Source organism: Colletotrichum orchidophilum (assembly GCF_001831195.1).
Source record: "Colletotrichum orchidophilum strain IMI 309357 chromosome Unknown Scaffold_10.1, whole genome shotgun sequence".
NCBI lineage: Eukaryota > Fungi > Ascomycota > Sordariomycetes > Glomerellales > Glomerellaceae > Colletotrichum > Colletotrichum orchidophilum.
The window spans coordinates 248,103-267,053 of record NW_019172966.1 but is presented as its reverse complement, the minus strand read 5'-3'; the positions used below and the strand labels follow the sequence as shown (position 1 = coordinate 267,053).

At 55.7% G+C, this 18,951-nt stretch overlaps 3 protein-coding genes across 3 annotated transcripts; all 3 read right to left on the bottom strand.

The window, feature by feature from the left end:
• Positions 1-3,998: 3,998 nt before the first annotated feature.
• CORC01_01895 (phosphatidylinositol-specific phospholipase C) lies at positions 3,999-7,403 on the bottom strand (the record flags this gene model as incomplete). Its single annotated transcript, XM_022613548.1, has 1 exon — positions 3,999-7,403. One exon carries the CDS (start codon positions 7,401-7,403, stop codon positions 3,999-4,001), a length of 3,405 nt encoding a protein of 1,134 aa, XP_022479932.1.
• A 3,952-nt stretch (positions 7,404-11,355) lies between these two features.
• On the bottom strand, positions 11,356-11,706 carry CORC01_01894 (uncharacterized protein; the record flags this gene model as incomplete). Its single annotated transcript, XM_022613547.1, has 1 exon — positions 11,356-11,706. One exon carries the CDS (start codon positions 11,704-11,706, stop codon positions 11,356-11,358), a length of 351 nt encoding a protein of 116 aa, XP_022479931.1.
• A 6,371-nt stretch (positions 11,707-18,077) lies between these two features.
• CORC01_01893 (uncharacterized protein) lies at positions 18,078-18,621 on the bottom strand (the record flags this gene model as incomplete). The annotated part of the gene is made up of 2 exons (XM_022613546.1): positions 18,078-18,475; positions 18,531-18,621. 2 exons carry the CDS (start codon positions 18,619-18,621, stop codon positions 18,078-18,080), a joined length of 489 nt encoding a protein of 162 aa, XP_022479930.1.
• Between the last annotated feature and the right edge of the window lie 330 nt (positions 18,622-18,951).

Here is an 18,951-nt window from a genome sequence, read left to right as displayed (position 1 = left end):
TTTCTTTCTCACATTTTCTGTGATTTCCCCCCCCTTCCCAATGGTTTATTTTCTATTTTTAAACTTTTTGTTGAACCATCGGCGTGGCAATGAGCGACTGTCACCGAATCGTGCCTGATCATCGTTCCTCAATCTGAAAGCCGGGGGGCTCAAACCCTGGCCATCCGCGCAAAGTCCATCGTAATCGCCGAGGGAGCCTGGTATCGTAGCGTTGCATTTGCAATCCCCTCCCCCCAGTGCACCCCCCATGCCAACGTCGCATTTCTCATCATCTTTCTTCTTCTTCCCCGTCGATCACGATCTAGAACGTCTTGCCCCCCTTGCCACTTTTCTTCTCAGCAAGACAAGCTTCCATCAGCAACAGCAACAGCAGCAGCAGCAGCGACAGCAGAAAAAAGACCCCGATGGAAAAGAAAAGAAGAGAAAATTTCGCACCATTAAATTGGCTTTTTACACGCAAACCCTGTTTTACTCCAGGTTCACGACACTCCTTTCCCGGAGCAGTTCTTCCCCCTGGGCCCCAAACTATCTTCAATTCAGTTTTGCATTTTCTGCCTCCCCCCCCCCCTTATTTCTTCAACCTCGTGCCCCTCCACCTCGACAGGAGAAGCACAAGGGAAAGCCACGGGGATGGTGCATAAACAAATCGTTCCATGCATATGCTTTCTTGGCTGCTGCTGCTGCTGCTGCTCGCGCAGCTGCTGGGCGAAGAGAGGGGGGAAATAGGCCCCGAGGGCAACGCAACCCTCGAGCGGATTGCTGCTGATCTTCGCTGCTCGTCAACATCCCTACCCTGTCGAACCCACGCCCTTCCTCCGGGTTCGTCGGTGCGACGCCCAATCCTAGGCATCCCAGCCCGCATCGTCGCATTCTCCTTCGCGTCCGCTGTCCAAATAGCGAAGCTTTGTTCACTCCCATCGTTCAACGTAGGACGTTTCCTTCCGAACGCAAATGCCCTCTCGTGTCAAACTACATTGCGATACCTTGAACTCTGCTGCGCTGGACCGTGCCGTGGCACACCGTGACACCGACCAGCCAGGCAAGACCTCCTTCTCCGCACCAGTTTTGCTTCGTCCCGTCCAACTTCAACGGCTCCCCTCCATCCTCCCTTCTCCCTTCCCTTCCCTCCCCGCCCTCTCCCTTCGCCCTCCTCTCCGCACGCAACCACCTCCGTCTGGTCTATTTCATCCAGCCACAACTCTGACAGTGACCTGCTGAATCACATCCCTCCACTCTCCTCCCCCTATCAGTCCGAGCATGTGCAAGCCAAGCAGAAGGGATCCTGCCTGCCTGGTTTTTTTTTTTTGCCATCCTTCGGAGCCTTCTCCGGATGCACCTCCGGAAGACACGGCTAAATCGGATAAGACTGAGGCCAAAGGAAAAAAGGGAACAATAAAAACCAAGCAGCACCCAAACGATTTCGATTCCACCATTGGCCAATTGTGTCCTTCTGCGTGGACAACTCCACCACCACCCACCCCCTTTGGCCACGTTCTATTCTTGCCGACAATGCCGTAGTCAGTTGTACCTTTTTCATCCCCCCCCCCCCCCCCACCCCCCCCCCCCCCCTTTGGCCCCGTTCTATTCTTGCCGACAATGCCGTAGTCAGTTGTACCTTTTTCATCCCCCCCCCCCCCAGACACACCCGGCCCGAAGACTCCCAGTCTCTCCATTCCGTCCTCCCGGATCCTTGGTTCTCTCACGCAGCCAACCCTTGTCCCTAGTTTGGTACCTAATCCTACCCTGAAAAGTGAAGATGGAGAAAAAAAAACACCACGACGCCTCTCTATACATGAGACAAATTCTCTGGTTGTGGAAATTTGGCGTGCGACACCACACCACGCCCCTTGCACGGGGGAGGGGGGGAAAAAAAAAAGAAGGAGAGCAAAAACCCCATCATTAGTACGGAGATTGCATGTGTTACACCATCCAAACCCAAGGGAAATTTCCACCAGATTCCTCCCCCCCCCTCCCCCTCCCCCTCCTGCACCCCGGATCACCCAAGACACACATACTATGGTACACACACCCAGCAACCATGACCCATCCACTGGAGGACTCTCTGGAATTCTGAAGGAGAGCAGCAGGCTGCAACAAATCATCAAACCACCCGACCCCTTCAACATGCTGCATTAGGTGGCGGTCTCTAAGGAACGGAAGTCTGGAGAGAGCTTGAGCACGGGACACACACATACATACACTCACACACACACGCATATACGCTCCGCCTGCCATCCGGCCCGGCCGCAGAATCCCCACCCCGTTCGCAATTCCCACTACAAAGGTGACAGAGAGCGAAAAAAGAAAAAAATGAAGCCCCCAAAGTTTAATGTCCACCTGTCACCCCTCCCTTCCCCCCACCAAAAAGAAACAAAAAAAAAAGTTCACAGAATTGGCTGTAACTCATCTGATATCGATTCATTCCTCGAACCAAACCCCCCCCCTCGCTCGGCCTGCTGTCTTTTTTTATTTTTTTTTACAGATAACTTTTCCATCCATCTCCTCCCGAGCGTATACGTATTCGCAAACAGTACCTACCAAGCCTAACTACCTAAATGGGAAGTCCTGCCACGGCCAACTCTGCGACACGTCCGCCGAACGACCGACCCTCCTTCCCAACTCATACAAACAACCACCCGACTCTTTGTACCCCATCGGGTTTAAACATCTTTCCAAAGATCTGCCAAACTCACCTTTTGCCCACGGACCCTTTGGACAAAACCCCCAAAAAGAGTAAGAAAAAAAAAAAAAAAGAAAAAAAAAAAGCGAGAGACAATTCGCCAAGCCCATTACGGCATAGCAAGACCAGAAAAGATACCATGACCCTTGCGGGATATAAACTTTGGAAATTTAGACAAGGAACGGTCTTACATTGCCTTTTGTACACCAGGTTCACGGTTCACGCCCTGTTCCGTACGGCATCGACCGTGCCACATGTCAAACCCCCCGGGCCGGGTCCAAATAGTGTAGACAACAGCATGATCATCAGGCTAATCGTTGGTGGTGGTACGAGCTGCTCCGTGAGCTCTCCCAAGTACTGATGCAGTACCTATGAAATACCGGCTGCCTTTCCTACAGACATTCCCTCGGCACCACACCGTTCGTCTGCCCTTGGCCCAAAGCAACCAAACAAGAATTCCCCGCCGGGTCCATCCATTCCAGATGATTATGCTTCATATCAATGCTAAAATCCAAACCATGCCAATCCCCGCTTGCGGACCCTCCAGGCCCTCCGTTGTCCCCATTTCCCACATTCCCAGGGCAGCAAGTGTCCGTCACGATTCCTCCCCGATGATCAGAGAAACTCATCTCACAAACCGGCCCCAGGTGATGCAAATGTGCGAAGAGTGAGTAGTAACGTCTTCCCCCGTCGTGTACTGTGGTCCTCTCAATTCGTGAGAAACAAAAAGAAACTTTTTTTCCTATAGTCTTTTCTCGACTCTTGGTTTCATCATGTCGGATTGATCCCAGTTCTATGATATTCCTGTCCCTTCCTGACATGTGGTATATGCTGTGTCCATTCCCGTTCATGTCGACGCCCCGGCCATCTGGCTCTCGGGGGTGACGGTATGCCCTTGTTCGCCATCCCAATGAATAATCCCATGAACAAATGAAAAAAAAAAAAAAGGCCCTTGGTATCCCTAGAAAAAACCCTCGTGTCCTTCAAGGAGAGCGGGTAAAGCGAAAGAAAAATAGTCGTAGACTACACCAGGAAGTTCTCATCCATGCCAATAGTACGCCGCAGTCGAATGCCAAAGGGGTTGGGGGGTATTGATAGCATATTAGATCCAAAAAACGGGCGCGCTGAGAATTCTGTCTTTTGGGTTCGGCCGTGTCGTTTCGCCCCAGGGGTACTCGAGCCCCCCGGGCATATGTCGTTAAATCTCTGTCGATACTGATACAAAACTTGGGGAATAAAAAAGAAACAAATTTATGCCAAGAAGCGAAGGTGGTGAGGCCTCAGCATGGTACAGAGAGGACGGCCGTGTTCAGCCGTCTTAGGTCGCCTTTTCCATGCTTGACTTGGGGCTAATGTTGTTGGATCGAGTGCCGAACGTGTTGAAGACTCGCCCGACTCCGCGGGGTTTGCTGATGCCCGTGGACTCGAGTTCCTCGCCCTTTGTGATTAGAATGGTCTGGACGGAGTTGATGTTGACGCGGCAAAAGAGGGTAGAGAAGAGATACTGTTCGCCGTTGTGGTCAAAGAGGGGGAGGGTGCGGTAGCCACGCTTGAGGCCGTTGAGCTTGGCAGTGTGCGTCGCCACGGGTTGGCGGTCGTTGTAGCTCTCACCATTGTGAGAGAGCTTGACCGACCAGCGAATAAAGATGAGTTCGGGGAACTTGGTCGTAACCTTGAAGGTAAACTTGCCATCAAAGATTGGGTTGAAGCCGTTCTCCCGAATCACGCGGGTGCGGAACTTGAGGGGCGTGTCCGAAACCGATGCCTCGCCATCCGCGTCTCTCTTATCCCTCTTGTCGTTGGAGTGGAACACCTCCACCTCGACATAAGGGTCGACCGTCTTGTTGTTGGGCATGCCGTTGGGGCGCATGAGCTGCTGGGCCGAGATGACATCAACGGTGAAGGTGACCTCCTGGCGCTCCCGAAGGCCTTCCCATCCGGGGGGCATCACCTTGATCTCGCGCAGCTCGGTCGGCTTCAAGACGTAGCCGGATCTGTCGGTGCCGCTCTCGTACATGGCCTGATTGAGCTGCATGCCGAGATCGAACGTCTGCCAGTTGAGTGCAGCCATCTGCACGCCCTTGCGCCAGTAGGCGATTGGGGTAAAGTTGTTGGACGTGATTCGGGTGCGGTCGGGGTAAACGCGCATGAGGTATCGCATGTTGTGGAGCTCAATGGCTCTCTTCTCCTCCGTGGACTTGCTGTTTCTCATGAAACTCGACTCCATGAAGGAGAAGATGTGGTTGTACGCCTTGGCCTCGGTGGCGTCGAATCCACCAAACTTGACGCCGGCACAGTACACGCCTAAATCTCCTAGGACCTTGACCGTCTTGTTTGACGACCGCCTAGGGGGCACACGCTCGCCGGCGCTGTCGTTGTCGCTTGTGCTGCTGCTCAGGGCGTCCTGGACCTCGCCCTCGGTGATGGTGTTGACACGGCTTTTGCTGACGAGGCGGCGGGAAGAGTGGCTCGGGCTCAGAATCGGGCTCTGAGGCAGCGACTGGGAGGGGACAATGCTGTTATCCAACTGAACCGGCTTAGGGTACGGGGAGCTCAGGCTGTTGCCGCGTCGGCGACCAGTCGACTCGGCTGGCTTGGTAGGCTCCGGAGATGGCTGCGGGCGCTTGACCTTGATGAGTACTCGCTCCTTGAGCTGCTCGGGAGACGGGAATTTGTCAGAGGACGGGTCCAGGGGCTCGGTTACGAGACGAGCGCCAAAGGTCTCTTTTATGATACGAGCCATCTCAGCCTGTTGCGCGGGATTGCAGTGAACCTCAAGGGAGATCCAGAGAGGGTACTTGGTCTTGACAAAGGCGTACTTGTTGATCGTGGTCATGGTCTCCTGGAAGCTAATCGACGTCGTGAGTGTGCGGCCGTGGTTTACCGTGGGGTTGCCATCCGGTCCATCCCAACAATCAACCTCTACACAACGGCACCCACGCGCAAGCGCCGAAATGTAGCCCTCAACGCTGGATAAACCGGCAACTTGTCGGCCCATCAGGTAGGTGTTGTGAGAGCTGGAGACAAAGTACTCGTTCAATGGACGGTCCAGGGTGTACTCCTTGGGCTCCTTGCGGACCGGCAGGTTGTAGGTCGAGGTGAGGTATGCGGCAAAGGCAGCGTCGCCCATCCTAGGGCCCTCGGCCTGCGTCCACTCGAGTTTGTCGGCATCCCTGGGCCTGAACTTGCGAGCGAACTTGCTGTATAAAGCTTCCCAGCCCGGAAGGTCAGCATCAACGTTTTCACCCTGGTCGTCCCGCAAAAATTTAAGAAACTCCGTGACAGTGAGGCCGGCCTCTGGGTTCGCCGCGATCTGGTGGTAGATTTGTCGAATGTCCTCACGCCGTTTCATGAAACCCACAAAGGTCTGGAATTCAAAGAAGTTCAGGCGACCCGTGACCGTGGCATCAGCCGCGTAGAATGTAGCGAGCAACTGGCCAGGCGAGGCATGAATGTGGAGATTCCGGCAAACCCGCTGGACTCCTTCAAAATCAATGTCGCCGTCGTCGAGAGACAGGGGCTTCTCACCACCCTGCTTCGTCATCTCATGGAGCCAGTAGTCGCGAATGGCCCGATCGTTGAAGGCCATCAGAGACGCCATGAGATCTTGTCGGTGCTTGGAGATGGCCTCGAGAGTAGTCACCCAGTTGTAAAAGGTGCTGGCGTCATCGGCGACCAGGTGCATCATCTTGGTCTTGGACTTGTCAGGCACGGCGTACATGATGGAGAACCATCGGGACTCTTCGGATTCCGGCACACCGTAATCGATGCGGTATTGTCGAATGTCGGAACCGGTCCTAATCTCCTTGATGTCGTCAATATACAGGCACTTGTGGGGCCTGTTCTTATCCCAGGAGATCTTGGCTGCGTCGGGCTCCAGAACCAGGATGAAACGCTTCTTCCAGTTCTTCTTTGAGACCTTCCTAATCCAGGTGCCCTTGAGCAGCTGGAAGGGAATGACGGGGCCGGCGGTGGTGTTCGAAGGTGAGGTGGAGCCGGCCAGAGATGCGGTGGTGCTATTCGAGGACGACTCCCTGAGAGCCCCGTCCTGACCACCAGTCAATGACCGGAAATCGTCCATCTCATCGATGATCTCATCGTCAGAGTCGCTATACGCGGCAAGGTCGGGCGGGGCCGTGGTATTGCTGTCACTCCTTCGACGGAGCATACCGGGGCCGACGCTGCCGTCACGGCTGTTTGGGGCAGCGGAGGATGTTCTGCGGCGGGCGAATCTCGCCGTGGCTCGGTTCGACAGACGCCGAATGATGTTGTTACTTTTGCTGACGGCCTCGGACATGGCACTGGGGCTGCCGACGAGTGTCTGTCCGAGTGAATTATCACTCGTTTTCCTCGAGATGACCGACTCTGGCAGCGAGAAGGAGCCCGCCGAGAATTGGTCATCCACGAGCTCACGCCCCCGGTGCTCGGGGGAGGCCTGAAGTGAGCTGTTGCTCGTCATGACGGCGGTCTCTGGAGACATGACGGGCGAGCCCTGTTGTGAACTTGAGGCCACGGAGGAGGCGCTTATCGTCGAAGCTGGCATGGTAGATTGTTGCTGTTGCTGTTGCTGTTGCTGTACGTGTTGTAGGTGAATATTCGAGGGGAGGTTCGTCTGCACATGGCTTGGGCGTGTGCGCCTGAACTGAGTAGACTGAGGTGGCATGGTAGGTTTGGAAAGGGGTAGAGGTGTTGGCAACTGAGTTGAAGTAGAAGTAGGGGGCATGGTGAGTCGTGGGGGTAGCCTTCGCTACATGCGGGTTTGGAGAGGTCCCCGCGGCGAGATCCTAGGTGGATGATCTGGCGTTTTTATGAAGAAGTAGTAGCTGCTTGAGACGGCATCCTCGTAGAGTGTGGTCGTGTGGAACGGCCCGTAGAGGGATAGAGAATGCGGGGGATGCGTGGGAGAGGTCGATCCTGAGATATGGAGGTGGGCGTTCCACACACACGGGGCTATCTGGCAGCAAGGGTTGCTCCAAGAAGGCAGCAGCAGCCGCGGGGAGAACTGATGATCTCTGCTGCAGAGCTGTGTAGGTCGCCGCGCAGTGCGATGCGATGCGGCGCACCAGAGGTCCTGACAGACCACACGGATGGTAAGGTATGGCGCGGGTAGTTCGTACTGGTACACTGCAGGCGGACCAGTAGTCAGGCGTGGGCGTGGCAGGGCGGACGAGAAGGGTCGGACTGGGCCAATCGTGAGCGCAGGTGTCCGCCGTGTCGTCTTGGAGTTCCTGCCTCTGGGTTTGGGGGGTTGCTCGACAGTGTACGGGCTTGCGCAGTTGCTGCGATGGCTCACGGCAAAAAGGGCGAACGTGATGTGGCAGGTGTTGTATGCAAGTGGCTGATTTGGGCCTATTTCCAGGTTGGGGTCGACGGGACCGACAGCATTGGCAAGCCGCTATGCAATGATCCCGCAGCGGAAGCTCGTTCGTTTTTTCTTCTGACACCTTGCTTACTTCTGCCAGCTGGTTGGAGGTCCGGTTCCAGTCCCAGGTCGCGCAGGCTCGTGTCCGGCAGAGAATCGAACGTGGATCGGGTGGGAGGTGGTTCGGCGCAACGAGACAAGTCTTGGGGTTTCCTCGGGAGGGTGCGCACGGCGCAACACGCGAAGCGACAGTTGCGGATGAGTCAGTGGGAAGATTACTCGGCTCTGTTGAACAAAATGAGTTTCTCTCAAAGAAAATTTGTCTGGACGACCTGGATTTCTTGGCGAGTAGTGCGTGTGAGTGTGTGCGTGTGTGTACGTGTGAAGAAGAAGGGCTGTGGTCTGTTGTTATGTAGTTGAGCAGCAGCAAAGACGTGTTGCAGGTCAGACGTCGTTGGTGGTGGTGGTGGTGGTGGTGGTGGTGGGTGTAGTAGGAGCGCGATGCGTGTGAGACTGGCTGGCAGACGGTCAAGACGGAAGGTGTGTGGTGGCCAGTCAAGTCTTATGTGGGCGGGAGTGGTAGCTGGGGCCCGGGAAATTATGAGTAGACGGAGCGGGAAGGAGGCATAGCCAAGAGCTTTATTTTGCAGTAAGGGCAAAGACCAGCGCAAATAATGTCAGGGTCAGGAGAGGGTGGAAACGAAGGGAAACGAGCAAGAGTACGGGGACCAAGAGGTGTGTGTACTCCGTACCGAGTAGGCGTAAGGTACCTAGGCGTGGGTGGTGTTGGGCAAGGTTGAGCAGGGTACAAAGTAGAGCGGACAGGTGTAGAAAGGTAGAGGCACCGAGGGGAGTATGGCGTTGAGTGACTTGACAGGGCTCTCTGAAAGAGAAAGAGACTAAGAAAGACTCAGTCAGTTAGAGAGACAGAGACAGCGACAGAGAGAGACACATACACACACACACTCTCTCTCTCCTCTAAGCAGCAGCGTGTGTGTGTGTGTGTGGTTGCAGGGGAGGTGTGGAGGTGAAACGGGAGCGAGCCAAGATGGGCGCCCAGATGGATGGGTAGGAATAGAGTAGCGTACATGGCGTGGTCAAGTACCTCCCAGTAGCGGAGTGTACGGCGAGGTACCGAGGTACAACGCACACGCCGGGCGGGAGACAGAAGGTGGATGGGCGCAGGAGTGTGGGCGCAGGGGCGTGTCGTACCTGATGGTGTAAGGCGAGAGACGCCGGGGGGAGGAGTCGTGACCAGACCTTAGTATGGGCAAGACACACAGCATTGGTGGAAGCCCCAAAGGTTCGTGGGTAATGAGGAGGATCGGACGAGGAATGCGAAAGAAGGATACGCGCACCAGCGGGCCAAGGGGAGGCCCCCTCTTCAGAAGTTCAGAGTGCAAGGTACCTTACTCTACGTAGCGGGACAAGGTCTCACTCAAGGTTCCTTCCCCTTACCCATTCGCCTTAGCTACCGGCTGCTGCCAGGGCAAGGTCACTACCCAGGTACTGTGTTCGTAGCAGAAGCGAAAGAGCCCTACAGAGACGGAGACAGAGAAATAAAAATAATAAAAAAAGCGGACACCAAGGAACGAAGGCAAAGGCAGAATGGGGGAAATGGAAGGGCGACGGGGCGTGAGCTGGGAGACGGAGCTAAGCTCCTCGAAGCAGAGTACGTATCTTTGATCTCGAGGTACGTATCCTCAAGGCCAGCCTCACCACATCCGTCCCGTCACTTCATCCATCCGTCACCTCCACCTGTCTTTGCAGTGTCTCTCTTGTGGCATCTTTCTCAATCTCGCTCTATATGTTTGTGTATCTGTACGCCTCTCCACGAATCCTCCGAGGCCTCCCTGGAGGTGGTTGTCCTCTTGTTTCCATTCTTCTCCTAAAATTGGACTCTCGGGAAAGCGGAGGCACGTGCTGGGCTGATGGCGATACTGCCCGGCTGGGCTGGAATTGAGGGGCGGCTCCGGAAGGGGGGGAAATGGATAGGGAAAAGGGTCAAAAAAAAAAAAAAAAAGAGAGGTACAGTCATACAGAGTGAGGTAGCGCGCAGGGCCGACATGGAGACGCTGGGCGTCACTTTGCAATCGCGCGGTTTGAATGGGACATCAAAATGGGACAAGAAAGTCTCCTCCCCCAGTGAGTACGTACCTGGGCTTGCTGGTGCCCTGGCCCTGGGACGACCTACTTCGTGCCTTGGGTACCTGGGGCAAGGCCGCAAGGTGGAAGAGAAAAGTCCCGACAGGGAGCAGCAGAGTGGCAGGGAAAGGGCACGAAATTGAGCAAAAGGGCTGCACCGCTGCAGGGCAGAGAGTTCGACGACACCCGGTGCGCCGTGTACCAGCAGCAGCAGCAGCAGCAGCAGAAAGGCCATGCGCAGAAGATGGGGACCTGAGAAAGGAGCCTTGAGCCGGGGACTAGGGGAAACAGAGAGAGAGAGAGAGGCAGAGGCAGACAAGTCAAAAGATAGAGCATAGGGTGTGTCGTCATGTAGAGGATGCAAAAAGGGGGTGTGGCATTAAAATGATGAACGAATGAATGGACGGACGGGCCTGGGAGAAAGAGAGGGCAAACAGGGAGACGCCGAAGCAGACGGGGGCCACCGGTCCTCCCACCAGCCCAAAAAAAAAAACAAAAACCCAAGAAGACAGGACAAAAAAAATCCAAGAGCAGCAGCTAAAAAAAAAAACCCCTCCCAGAGCATGGAGGACATGACATGGCCCATGACAACGAGCAGGGGACATGGCATTCCATTCTCTGCGATACGGAGTACGTACCTTTCCCATATCCCCCCCTTTCCCGGGCTCTGTCATGGGCAAGCCGCAAAATGGGCTCTGGGGAAACCCAAGGGAGGCCTGATGTAGAAGGAAAAAGAACAATTCCAATCCCAGGAACCGCTGCTGCTCTGCTTCCTGGCCGCTCTCTTCCGTCCTGAGGTAATGTAGGTAAGGATCAAGGTCCGTCCAGACGACGGCGTTCAAGGTACTGTACCGGCCGGGTACAACGCCATGTGCACCGCTCTCGACCAGAACAGGGGTCCCGCTGGCATGGAAAAGGAGGGAGGGTGTGGGAGATGGATGACTCCTCTCTCTGCCTCTGTCTCTGTCCCTCTATGGCTTTCACACACATACAGTTGGAATGTCTTGTGTGTCCTCCGAGACCAGCACCTGGGGAACAGCCAGAAGCAACGCCAGCAGCACTGAACACACAAGCCTCGACCCATTCACTCACCCTCGCTCTCCATCTCTCTCTCTCGCGCGCGCGCCTGTGGCATAGCCGTCGCTGCGCATCCCTCCACACTTCCACCTCATTTGCCCCCCCTCATGAGCTGCGTGCCCACCGTCTTGTCTTGCCCTGCCCGTTGGATCACCAATGATACCCGTTTGACGGAATAACCTCCTCGTCCCGTCTTTGGTATCCTGAAAATCTTCCTCCCGAACAACAGGATTTTGCAACACACCACGGCAAGAATAACCTCGACGGTTGCCTTGTCTTGTACTCCCGGGTTCGCAACGTCAGATGCAGCATGGCAGCATTCCCGTCCTGCCCGCCTTACGTTGACCTTGTCGGATGTCCTGCCATGCTCTGCCCTGTCTCGTGCAACCACATAGATGACTGCGGCTGCTGCTGCGGAGTGTATCCATGTTGCATACAGCATTGGCGGCACCATATTATCGCACTTTCAAGTTGGCGTGTAAAAGATGACGGCAGCCAACCATGCACTCATCCGGGTCCTGCGAGACTCGAAACTTCCGTCTTCCTTGCCATCAAAAAGATGTCCTCCGTGCGCCGTGCGGCATGCGGCGTGCGGCGGCCGCGGCGGACGAGGTACACCTCGGCGCCCATGGCCAAGTACCACTCAAGGTTCCGGCCTTTACTGCTGAGGCGACAATGTACCTGCGTCAAGCGTTGGAAAAGATGACACTGGACAGTAGTGTCCTCTGCCATGCGTACCTTGCGCCCTCTGGGGAGATGAGAGCCAATGCTCGGACACCTCAACAAGGCTCAAGGGACCACATGGTTGAGCAAAGGAAGGAAAGCGCCAGCGTGCCAGGTCAAGTACATTTCTGAAGCAGTGCTATAACGCATCTGCACAAGAAAACCTGTCTTTCCGCGGTGTGTATACGCAGGCCATCGCCTGGCAAAGGGCATGCCTTTCTCGGCTACCAGACTTGGTCCGCCCTCCGAGGAATAGGATGAAGGTGGCATCAACAGGGACCTGGGGGAGGCATGGATTTGTGGCTGGACGAAAGGGCCTGTGAGGTCAGTCTGACATGATGATCCCATGTTTGTCGTCCGCTAAAACTAGGTGCCGAGGAACCGTAATTGGTGTCTTGTTTCCCCCAGACTCCATTACGTCGACGCCCTTTCTGCACGCGCCATGGCATGGTCGCTTTGATGGGTTGTGCTCTGCGACCTGGTGCTTGCCATTGCTCATTGCCATCGCTCGCTCATCCATCGCCCGTACCGTCCTATCTGGACCACAGCTGCTTCGTGCCCTCGTCTTGGGTGACGAAACGTTAATGCGATACGTGTCACCCAATTTCCCGTCCTCTCTGGCTTTCCTCGCCTTGCTGGTCCGGCACCTATTCAGGACATGTGTTACTCGTCTGATTTTGGCATTTTTCTCGCGTGCCGAACCACCGCTCTTCTGCCACTATCCTCATCCTCGTCACCTACAGGGAACCTCGAGCTTTCGTCCCAGCAACTCACCCTTTTGTGATGTCCAGCTGACCTCAGCCTTTCTCCAGCTGTAACAAAGTCAAATTTTACGCAACTTTGTCCAAAGACTCGGCCATCCGGGGATTTGCTCATTTCGTCGCGGGATCGGCGGTTGATTGCTGCTCATCAACAGTCCACGGACCTGGTAGACCCGGTTGCCTTCCAATGTTGATGTCTCCGATTGCTCCAAAGTGATGTTGGCCGATGCTGTTCGCAGGTTGCTGGTCTCCTCAGATGCAGCGGGCACAGCTGGCTTCCTGCGAGCAGTACGCACATTCCGCGCCGGAAAGATACAGCTGGCCTGCACCACCCGCACTCGGACGGCATGGTCAGCCGGTCGTCGCATGCAGCCGTGGGGGGCGTGAGTGGCATACCCAAAGCCTACTGCTGTAGTCGTCGAGTGGCCAATGGAAACTCCCGAGGCACCGTTGCCACCATCGAGTGGCCGTTGTCGAGATACAAACTCGCCGCAAGCCAGTCGGATACGCTTTCACCAGTCCTTCTCCAGTGATGATAACGCTATTCTGCCCATGACTGGCCCTCATCTCCATCCTTGAACCATTCCGTCTCGATCCTAAGATGCCGTCTGCGACGCTCAGTGCTGAGCACCGTTGGACAAGGGTTCTCCTCCGAAAGCGCCGCAACCAGTCGAGTTGACCTGTTTTTACTCTCCGACACTCAGCGGTGATCCACGCCCCCGTGTGGTCTGCCTCATCCTTTCATTACATCAGCACATATTTACCCTTCTCCACTGCATTGTTCCTGTCCGGATCAAAACGTATGGGTATAACGTCTGCAAGGTGAATACTAGAAAGCAAAGCGGTGATCGGTAGCTACCTATGATTAACCAGCCAGCAGAGCACCCCGTTCGACACACGCTCCGGCGAAACTAACATTGTCTTCCGTGTCAGAGTCCTGCCTTGGTCTACTCAAACCCGTAGCCTGGAAGCGCCGGGACTACAGACTACAGTCGCGGGAACGACGGAAGAGACCCCTTGGGGCTTCTCGTCGCGGCGTGTGCGGATACGTAACGGTCAGTTGCAAGATGTTCGCCTCTGCAGCCAGGTCCTGTGCCGGCTACTGCAAATACGCAGACGGAGGACACCCAGGACCTTGAGACGACCAAGCAGAACTCTAATTGTTCACTTGTGTTGCATCCTGTGGCAGTAGCGTGTGGCTGATGGTCGCCGACCGTGGCACACGGCGAGAGACGCACCATGAAGAAATGAGAAAGGGCCCTGATCATCTGCGAGTCCGAGCGGCCGTTTGATTGGTGTTCCCCTACCGTCAAACCAAGCTCGCTCGTTCTTGACCCCCTCGACCAAAGATAGCAACGAGTCGTCGAGGAGAGAGGCCCTGACATGCCCCGTTGCGAGACGGTGAGACCTGATCAACAGGGCCGCTCCAGGGGTGCCATCGCAGCCTCCGGCCGCCACCATGGGATTCCACCGATCAACATGGGATTATGAATAGTACTGGGAATTCGACAGCAGATCGCTGTCCACTGGCGCTGGTGGGTAGTGGTCGCAAGTTCGGGCGGTTTTGCTTCATCCTCCCCACGAGCCTCCATTCCTTTCGTGAGTCACGACCGTTTCTATTTCTTTTTATGGCGCTGGGGGAAAAAAAAAAGGGTGTTTGTCGATGCGTCAACGGCCCTTTTTGCCAACCGACCCCATGGACGTTCATCCTGCGAGAACAGGGGGCAAATTTAACGCGCAGCTGCTCAATCCGCCCTGTTGGGACTGTCTGTCGGGCATTCTCCCCATCTTGGCTCCATACATGCGTGATCCATCGCAATGGATAGCCATCGCCCGGCCGCCGTGTGATCTGGATGTGCTGCAACGTGCTGCGCAATGCGTACGGGAACTGGTCACCAAACCTACTGAGCAGCCGAAACAACTCCTGTGGCCCAAATGAAGACGAGAGGAAGCCCAGAGTACGCATGCCGAATGGACCCCAAATTTTCAAGGCTTTGCTGCGTCCTACCTTGCCATTCCAACCCTCATCCTTGGCGAATATTCATCATGAGTGACGTGGCAGCAGCACGAGGTAAACAATGGCTGGCTGACATGAAGCCAAATCCGCCCAACGTCGGGAAACAAGAAGGCAATCTGGTTTATCACGCAGTCGGTCTCCATGTCGTCGGTTAAGACGTCAATGTTGTCCTCAGCTGAAGGCGGCTGGGGCGATTGACTCACTGCCACATCAAGGCTGCGCAATGCCTTCGTCACAATCGCTCGTTCTCGGTCAGACGCAGCCGGAACCGTGAGGGGAGAGTGTGTAGCTAGGTACAAGACATCGCCGTTGATACTGTGATTCGCTGAAATGTCATGTAGCAGAAGAGCCGAGCTGCAAGCTTGCTAGGGAATCGTGGATGCGTAGGAATGCGAGCCGTGGTGTAACATCGCACAGAGAACTCCAGTAAGGGAATGAGGCTGACAAGCTCGTTCTGACTCTTCTCTCTCTGTGTATTGTAATGTGAAGACCTCAAATGTTCGCAAGTTGGGGGGGGAATTTTAGCAACAAACGGCCACAGCCAGGCCACCAGGGTTAGAGCTTCCTCTATCATTGACTCTGAAAGCCTCGTGTTGTGCCGCAGTCATCTTGGTGTGACAGCCACATCTGAGGGGTTGAACGACTAGAGCAGGGCAAGCCACGCTTATTCTTCCGAGAGTGGGCGACGGACCGCCACCAGCAAGGAAGATCAGCACGCGCTGCTTGACAGTCCGACTGCCCGTGGAGGCGGCGCCGAAGCCATTGGTGCCAAACGCATAAAAAAATGGCGAATCGGTACAAAGGTCATCATACTGCGTTTGCGTACCCGGCCGGTGGATATTGTCTTGGTTGCCTCAGCACGACCTTGGCTGTGGATAACATTATCATTTCTCTGAGCTGGTAGCAAGGCCGTTGCGGCTGTTCGGACCTCAAGCGAGAGCTGGGCAAGCAGTTGATGGTTGTGCTAGTTGCGAGGAGCTCTGGGCGTGTCTCTCATCGCATTCTTCGAATCAAACCTCGGCCAGCGCTGCAAAGGGAGGGGTGTGTGGCTATCCGAGCCAGCGCTCCTGATTCAAAGGGCAAGATGTCGAAGGACCATCACGAATGAGTGCAAGTACCCATCCCGTACCGACACTGCTTTGGACTGCTTCGGACATCGAAGCCCGCTTTGCCGAGACTTGACAGGTCCCGTCAGATGGCTTACCGTATGCCGTCTTGTCTTTGCCCATCACTCTGCATTGTAGACTTTTCTTAACCTATGTTGTGTTGCTGACGCGACCCCTCCATCCAACTCCGCAAACCTGCCCTCCCTTGAGAGTATTAGCCTGTCGAGGTGAGACTTGGGGGGATGTCCTCTTGTGGACACCACCAATAACGCAACGGAGCTGCAGCATCGCATCTGGGAACTACCATATGCAGCCTTGTCCGCGGCCCCCTGTTCACCATGCAACTCCGCATCATCGGCGCCGGAGGGGCGTCACCTGAGCAAAGGGGATTGGTCAACTGGCGCTGGATGACTCCTGCGAGGGCGGGTACACACATCTCGCAGCAAATCTGCTGTTTCTGATGCGCTGCTGAATTTGTTGCGTTGCTGGCGTGTCTGAGGCGCGTCTTGGTTACCCTGCCCTGATGCGATACGTCGATCAAGACACGCTGGCTGCGCTGTAAAAGGATTACAGCCAACGAGCTGGCCTGGTGCGTCTTGCAGATGACTGTCTTGCGGCGATGGCGCCGTCGTCGTCCTTCACTGCCTCGTGTCTTGAGCCTTGGCTGCGCTCTACCATGCTTCCCTCCAATAAGCATAATATGGAGGTCAACAAGAAACCGTCCACAGCCGATCAAAAGGTGTTGAGTCGGAAGCTGCGGCGCTAGCACCGCGTCCGTCGGGCTCCTGTGCGGCGGGCATGTCTTGCTAATCCGGGGGACCGACCTGCTGCGGGGTTCAAAGAAACCGCGGGCCACCAGGGGCGTGGTCAGGGAGTGCCGAGTGTCTTTCAACTGCATTTTGGCTGGATGAACGCTGAGAAGTGCATCACACCGACATTTGGTTTCGTGAAGGAGGCAGGTCATGTGGTGGTCCCTGTCAACATGCCTAAGCAGCCATTTATCCGTACAGCACGATGGTATGCAGCAATCAACCGCTTCGCAACGAGAGACGCGACCCGATGGCCTTGACAACAGCCAGACTCCAATGGATGAGCCAGCAAACGCTGCCCTGTTCCAATCCTCAAGCCGTCGAAACTTCGGCAGATGCGCTGCTGCACGATGCAGCCAACGCCAGCATCATGTATGTCATTGGCACCTTTTTAGCCTGGTCTATCGTGCCGTGCTGCGCATGCCAAACCTGCGATGATGATGAGATGAACGCGGGTTAGACCGGGTTGCGGTGAGGTGTACGAAGTAGTGCAAGCATGCAACAAGCATGCAATTGTGATCTTATCTCCCGCTGAGCCGGTAACCGTCTTTTCCGATCAACCGCCCAACCGCCAGGTAACGAAACCCACCCGGCCGAGGAGTGGTAGCCGCCGGAGGGTTCCTTAATTGCGAATGATATTGAGAACGACGACACCTTAGCCACGCAACATTCCCTGTCTGCGCTGCGTTTGCGCAGGCCTGTCGACTCGTTGCTTTGCGCTTTCCGCATTACTTCTCCATCGTCCGTGTTTGATGTGCAGACTGGCGTTGCGACTTTAATGTCAGTCGGCCACGGTTGAGAGACAAGGTGAGCTCAATCGGCCGAGACGACTACCCCTGACGGGCCACCCACCTAGTGCCTGGGCCTCTAACGTCCCCGAGCGCAAACAACCAAGTCTCGTACAGCAGACCGGGTGTCGGAGTCATTCAATTTTGAGCCTCGTCTTCTTCCGTTAGGGGTCCTTGTCATGTGCGGTTTTGTGGACTCGAGCGTGACTGGGACACGGTATAGTGGTGTCTCGTGGACGATGCCCCCTTTCCCGGAGTTTGACTCCGTATCCAAGGGTGCGGATCGCGGGCGGTAGACTCTTCACGTCCTTATTTGGCGCCGAGACAGAGGGTCGGCTCAGTCAGGTACGCGTGGTTGAGGCATGGGAATGATAGGCACGGTGAGCAAAGGAGGGTCAATACGGCAGAGATCCGGGAGGGCATGATGCGCCGATCTTGTCTGTGAAGGTCGGTGTTGTTGACGAAGAGTCGCACCGTCGCCAGATTCCAGGTGTCCGGTCGGATGAAGGGGAGATGCTGGTTGGTCGATTCCCTGGTGATGCTTTTTTGGCCCCTGCACTGGGTGCTTCTCACCGCCGCCACGTTCGGAACAGAGCCTCTCATAGGTGGTTAATGACTCGGTACGCCGTTGGTGGAAGTGTCGTGACTGTGTGCAGCGGTGACCACATCGTTGGTGGGAGAGCGTGGGATATCGTCGAGCGCCTCTGGCAACGAAGCGTTGGACAGCGACTGGCTGGTAACGAGGCGGTAGACAAGCGGCCAGCAAGTCACAGTCGCAAAGGGGCGGAAATAAGGACGGGGGAAGCAGTCATCGTTGGGCTCCCATTGGGTAAAGGCCTCTGGGGTGACGTCGTTTTCTCGAAGCCGGTTCGAAGCTTGAAGACGCGTCAAAGGGCACACAGGAACCCCAATCTCGGGCAGCGACAAGTTGAGGCGGACCAGGGGGGAACAAGGGAAAGGCACAAAGGGATCCGCAATCTGGGCCACTGGTTTCTGGGTATCCGGTGCTGAGGAGAATCCCGGGCCCATGAGCAAGCACGAGCAAGCAGCCCTGCGCTGCACCGAACCGCTGCCGAAGGGGCCCCTCCCCCGTCGGGGTGGTGGTCGAGGGTCCCTTGTCGTTGGGTGGTGTTTCGTTCTTGGGTGCCGTCATCGCGGTCGGGGGAGAGGTTGCAATCTGGCTGGCAGTCTGCCAGTCTGCACAGAAAGAGGAGAGTGGGTGAGTGGTCCCGGCGTGGATTAGGTAAGGTAACCGAGATGGTCTTACCTAAGCTCATCATCCACTATACCTAGGTAGTATGTGCGTGGAAGGAAGCACACAGCAAAGTACCGGTACCTAGCCACGGCAGGCCGCAGACGTAACGAACTCAGCAACCGCCAAGGTAAGGACCCCCCCTCCTTCCCGCGTAGTCGATGCCGGGCTTCACATCACTCCTTGGTGTAAGCGCGACATGAGATGCCTTGGTCAGAGGAAGGAACAATC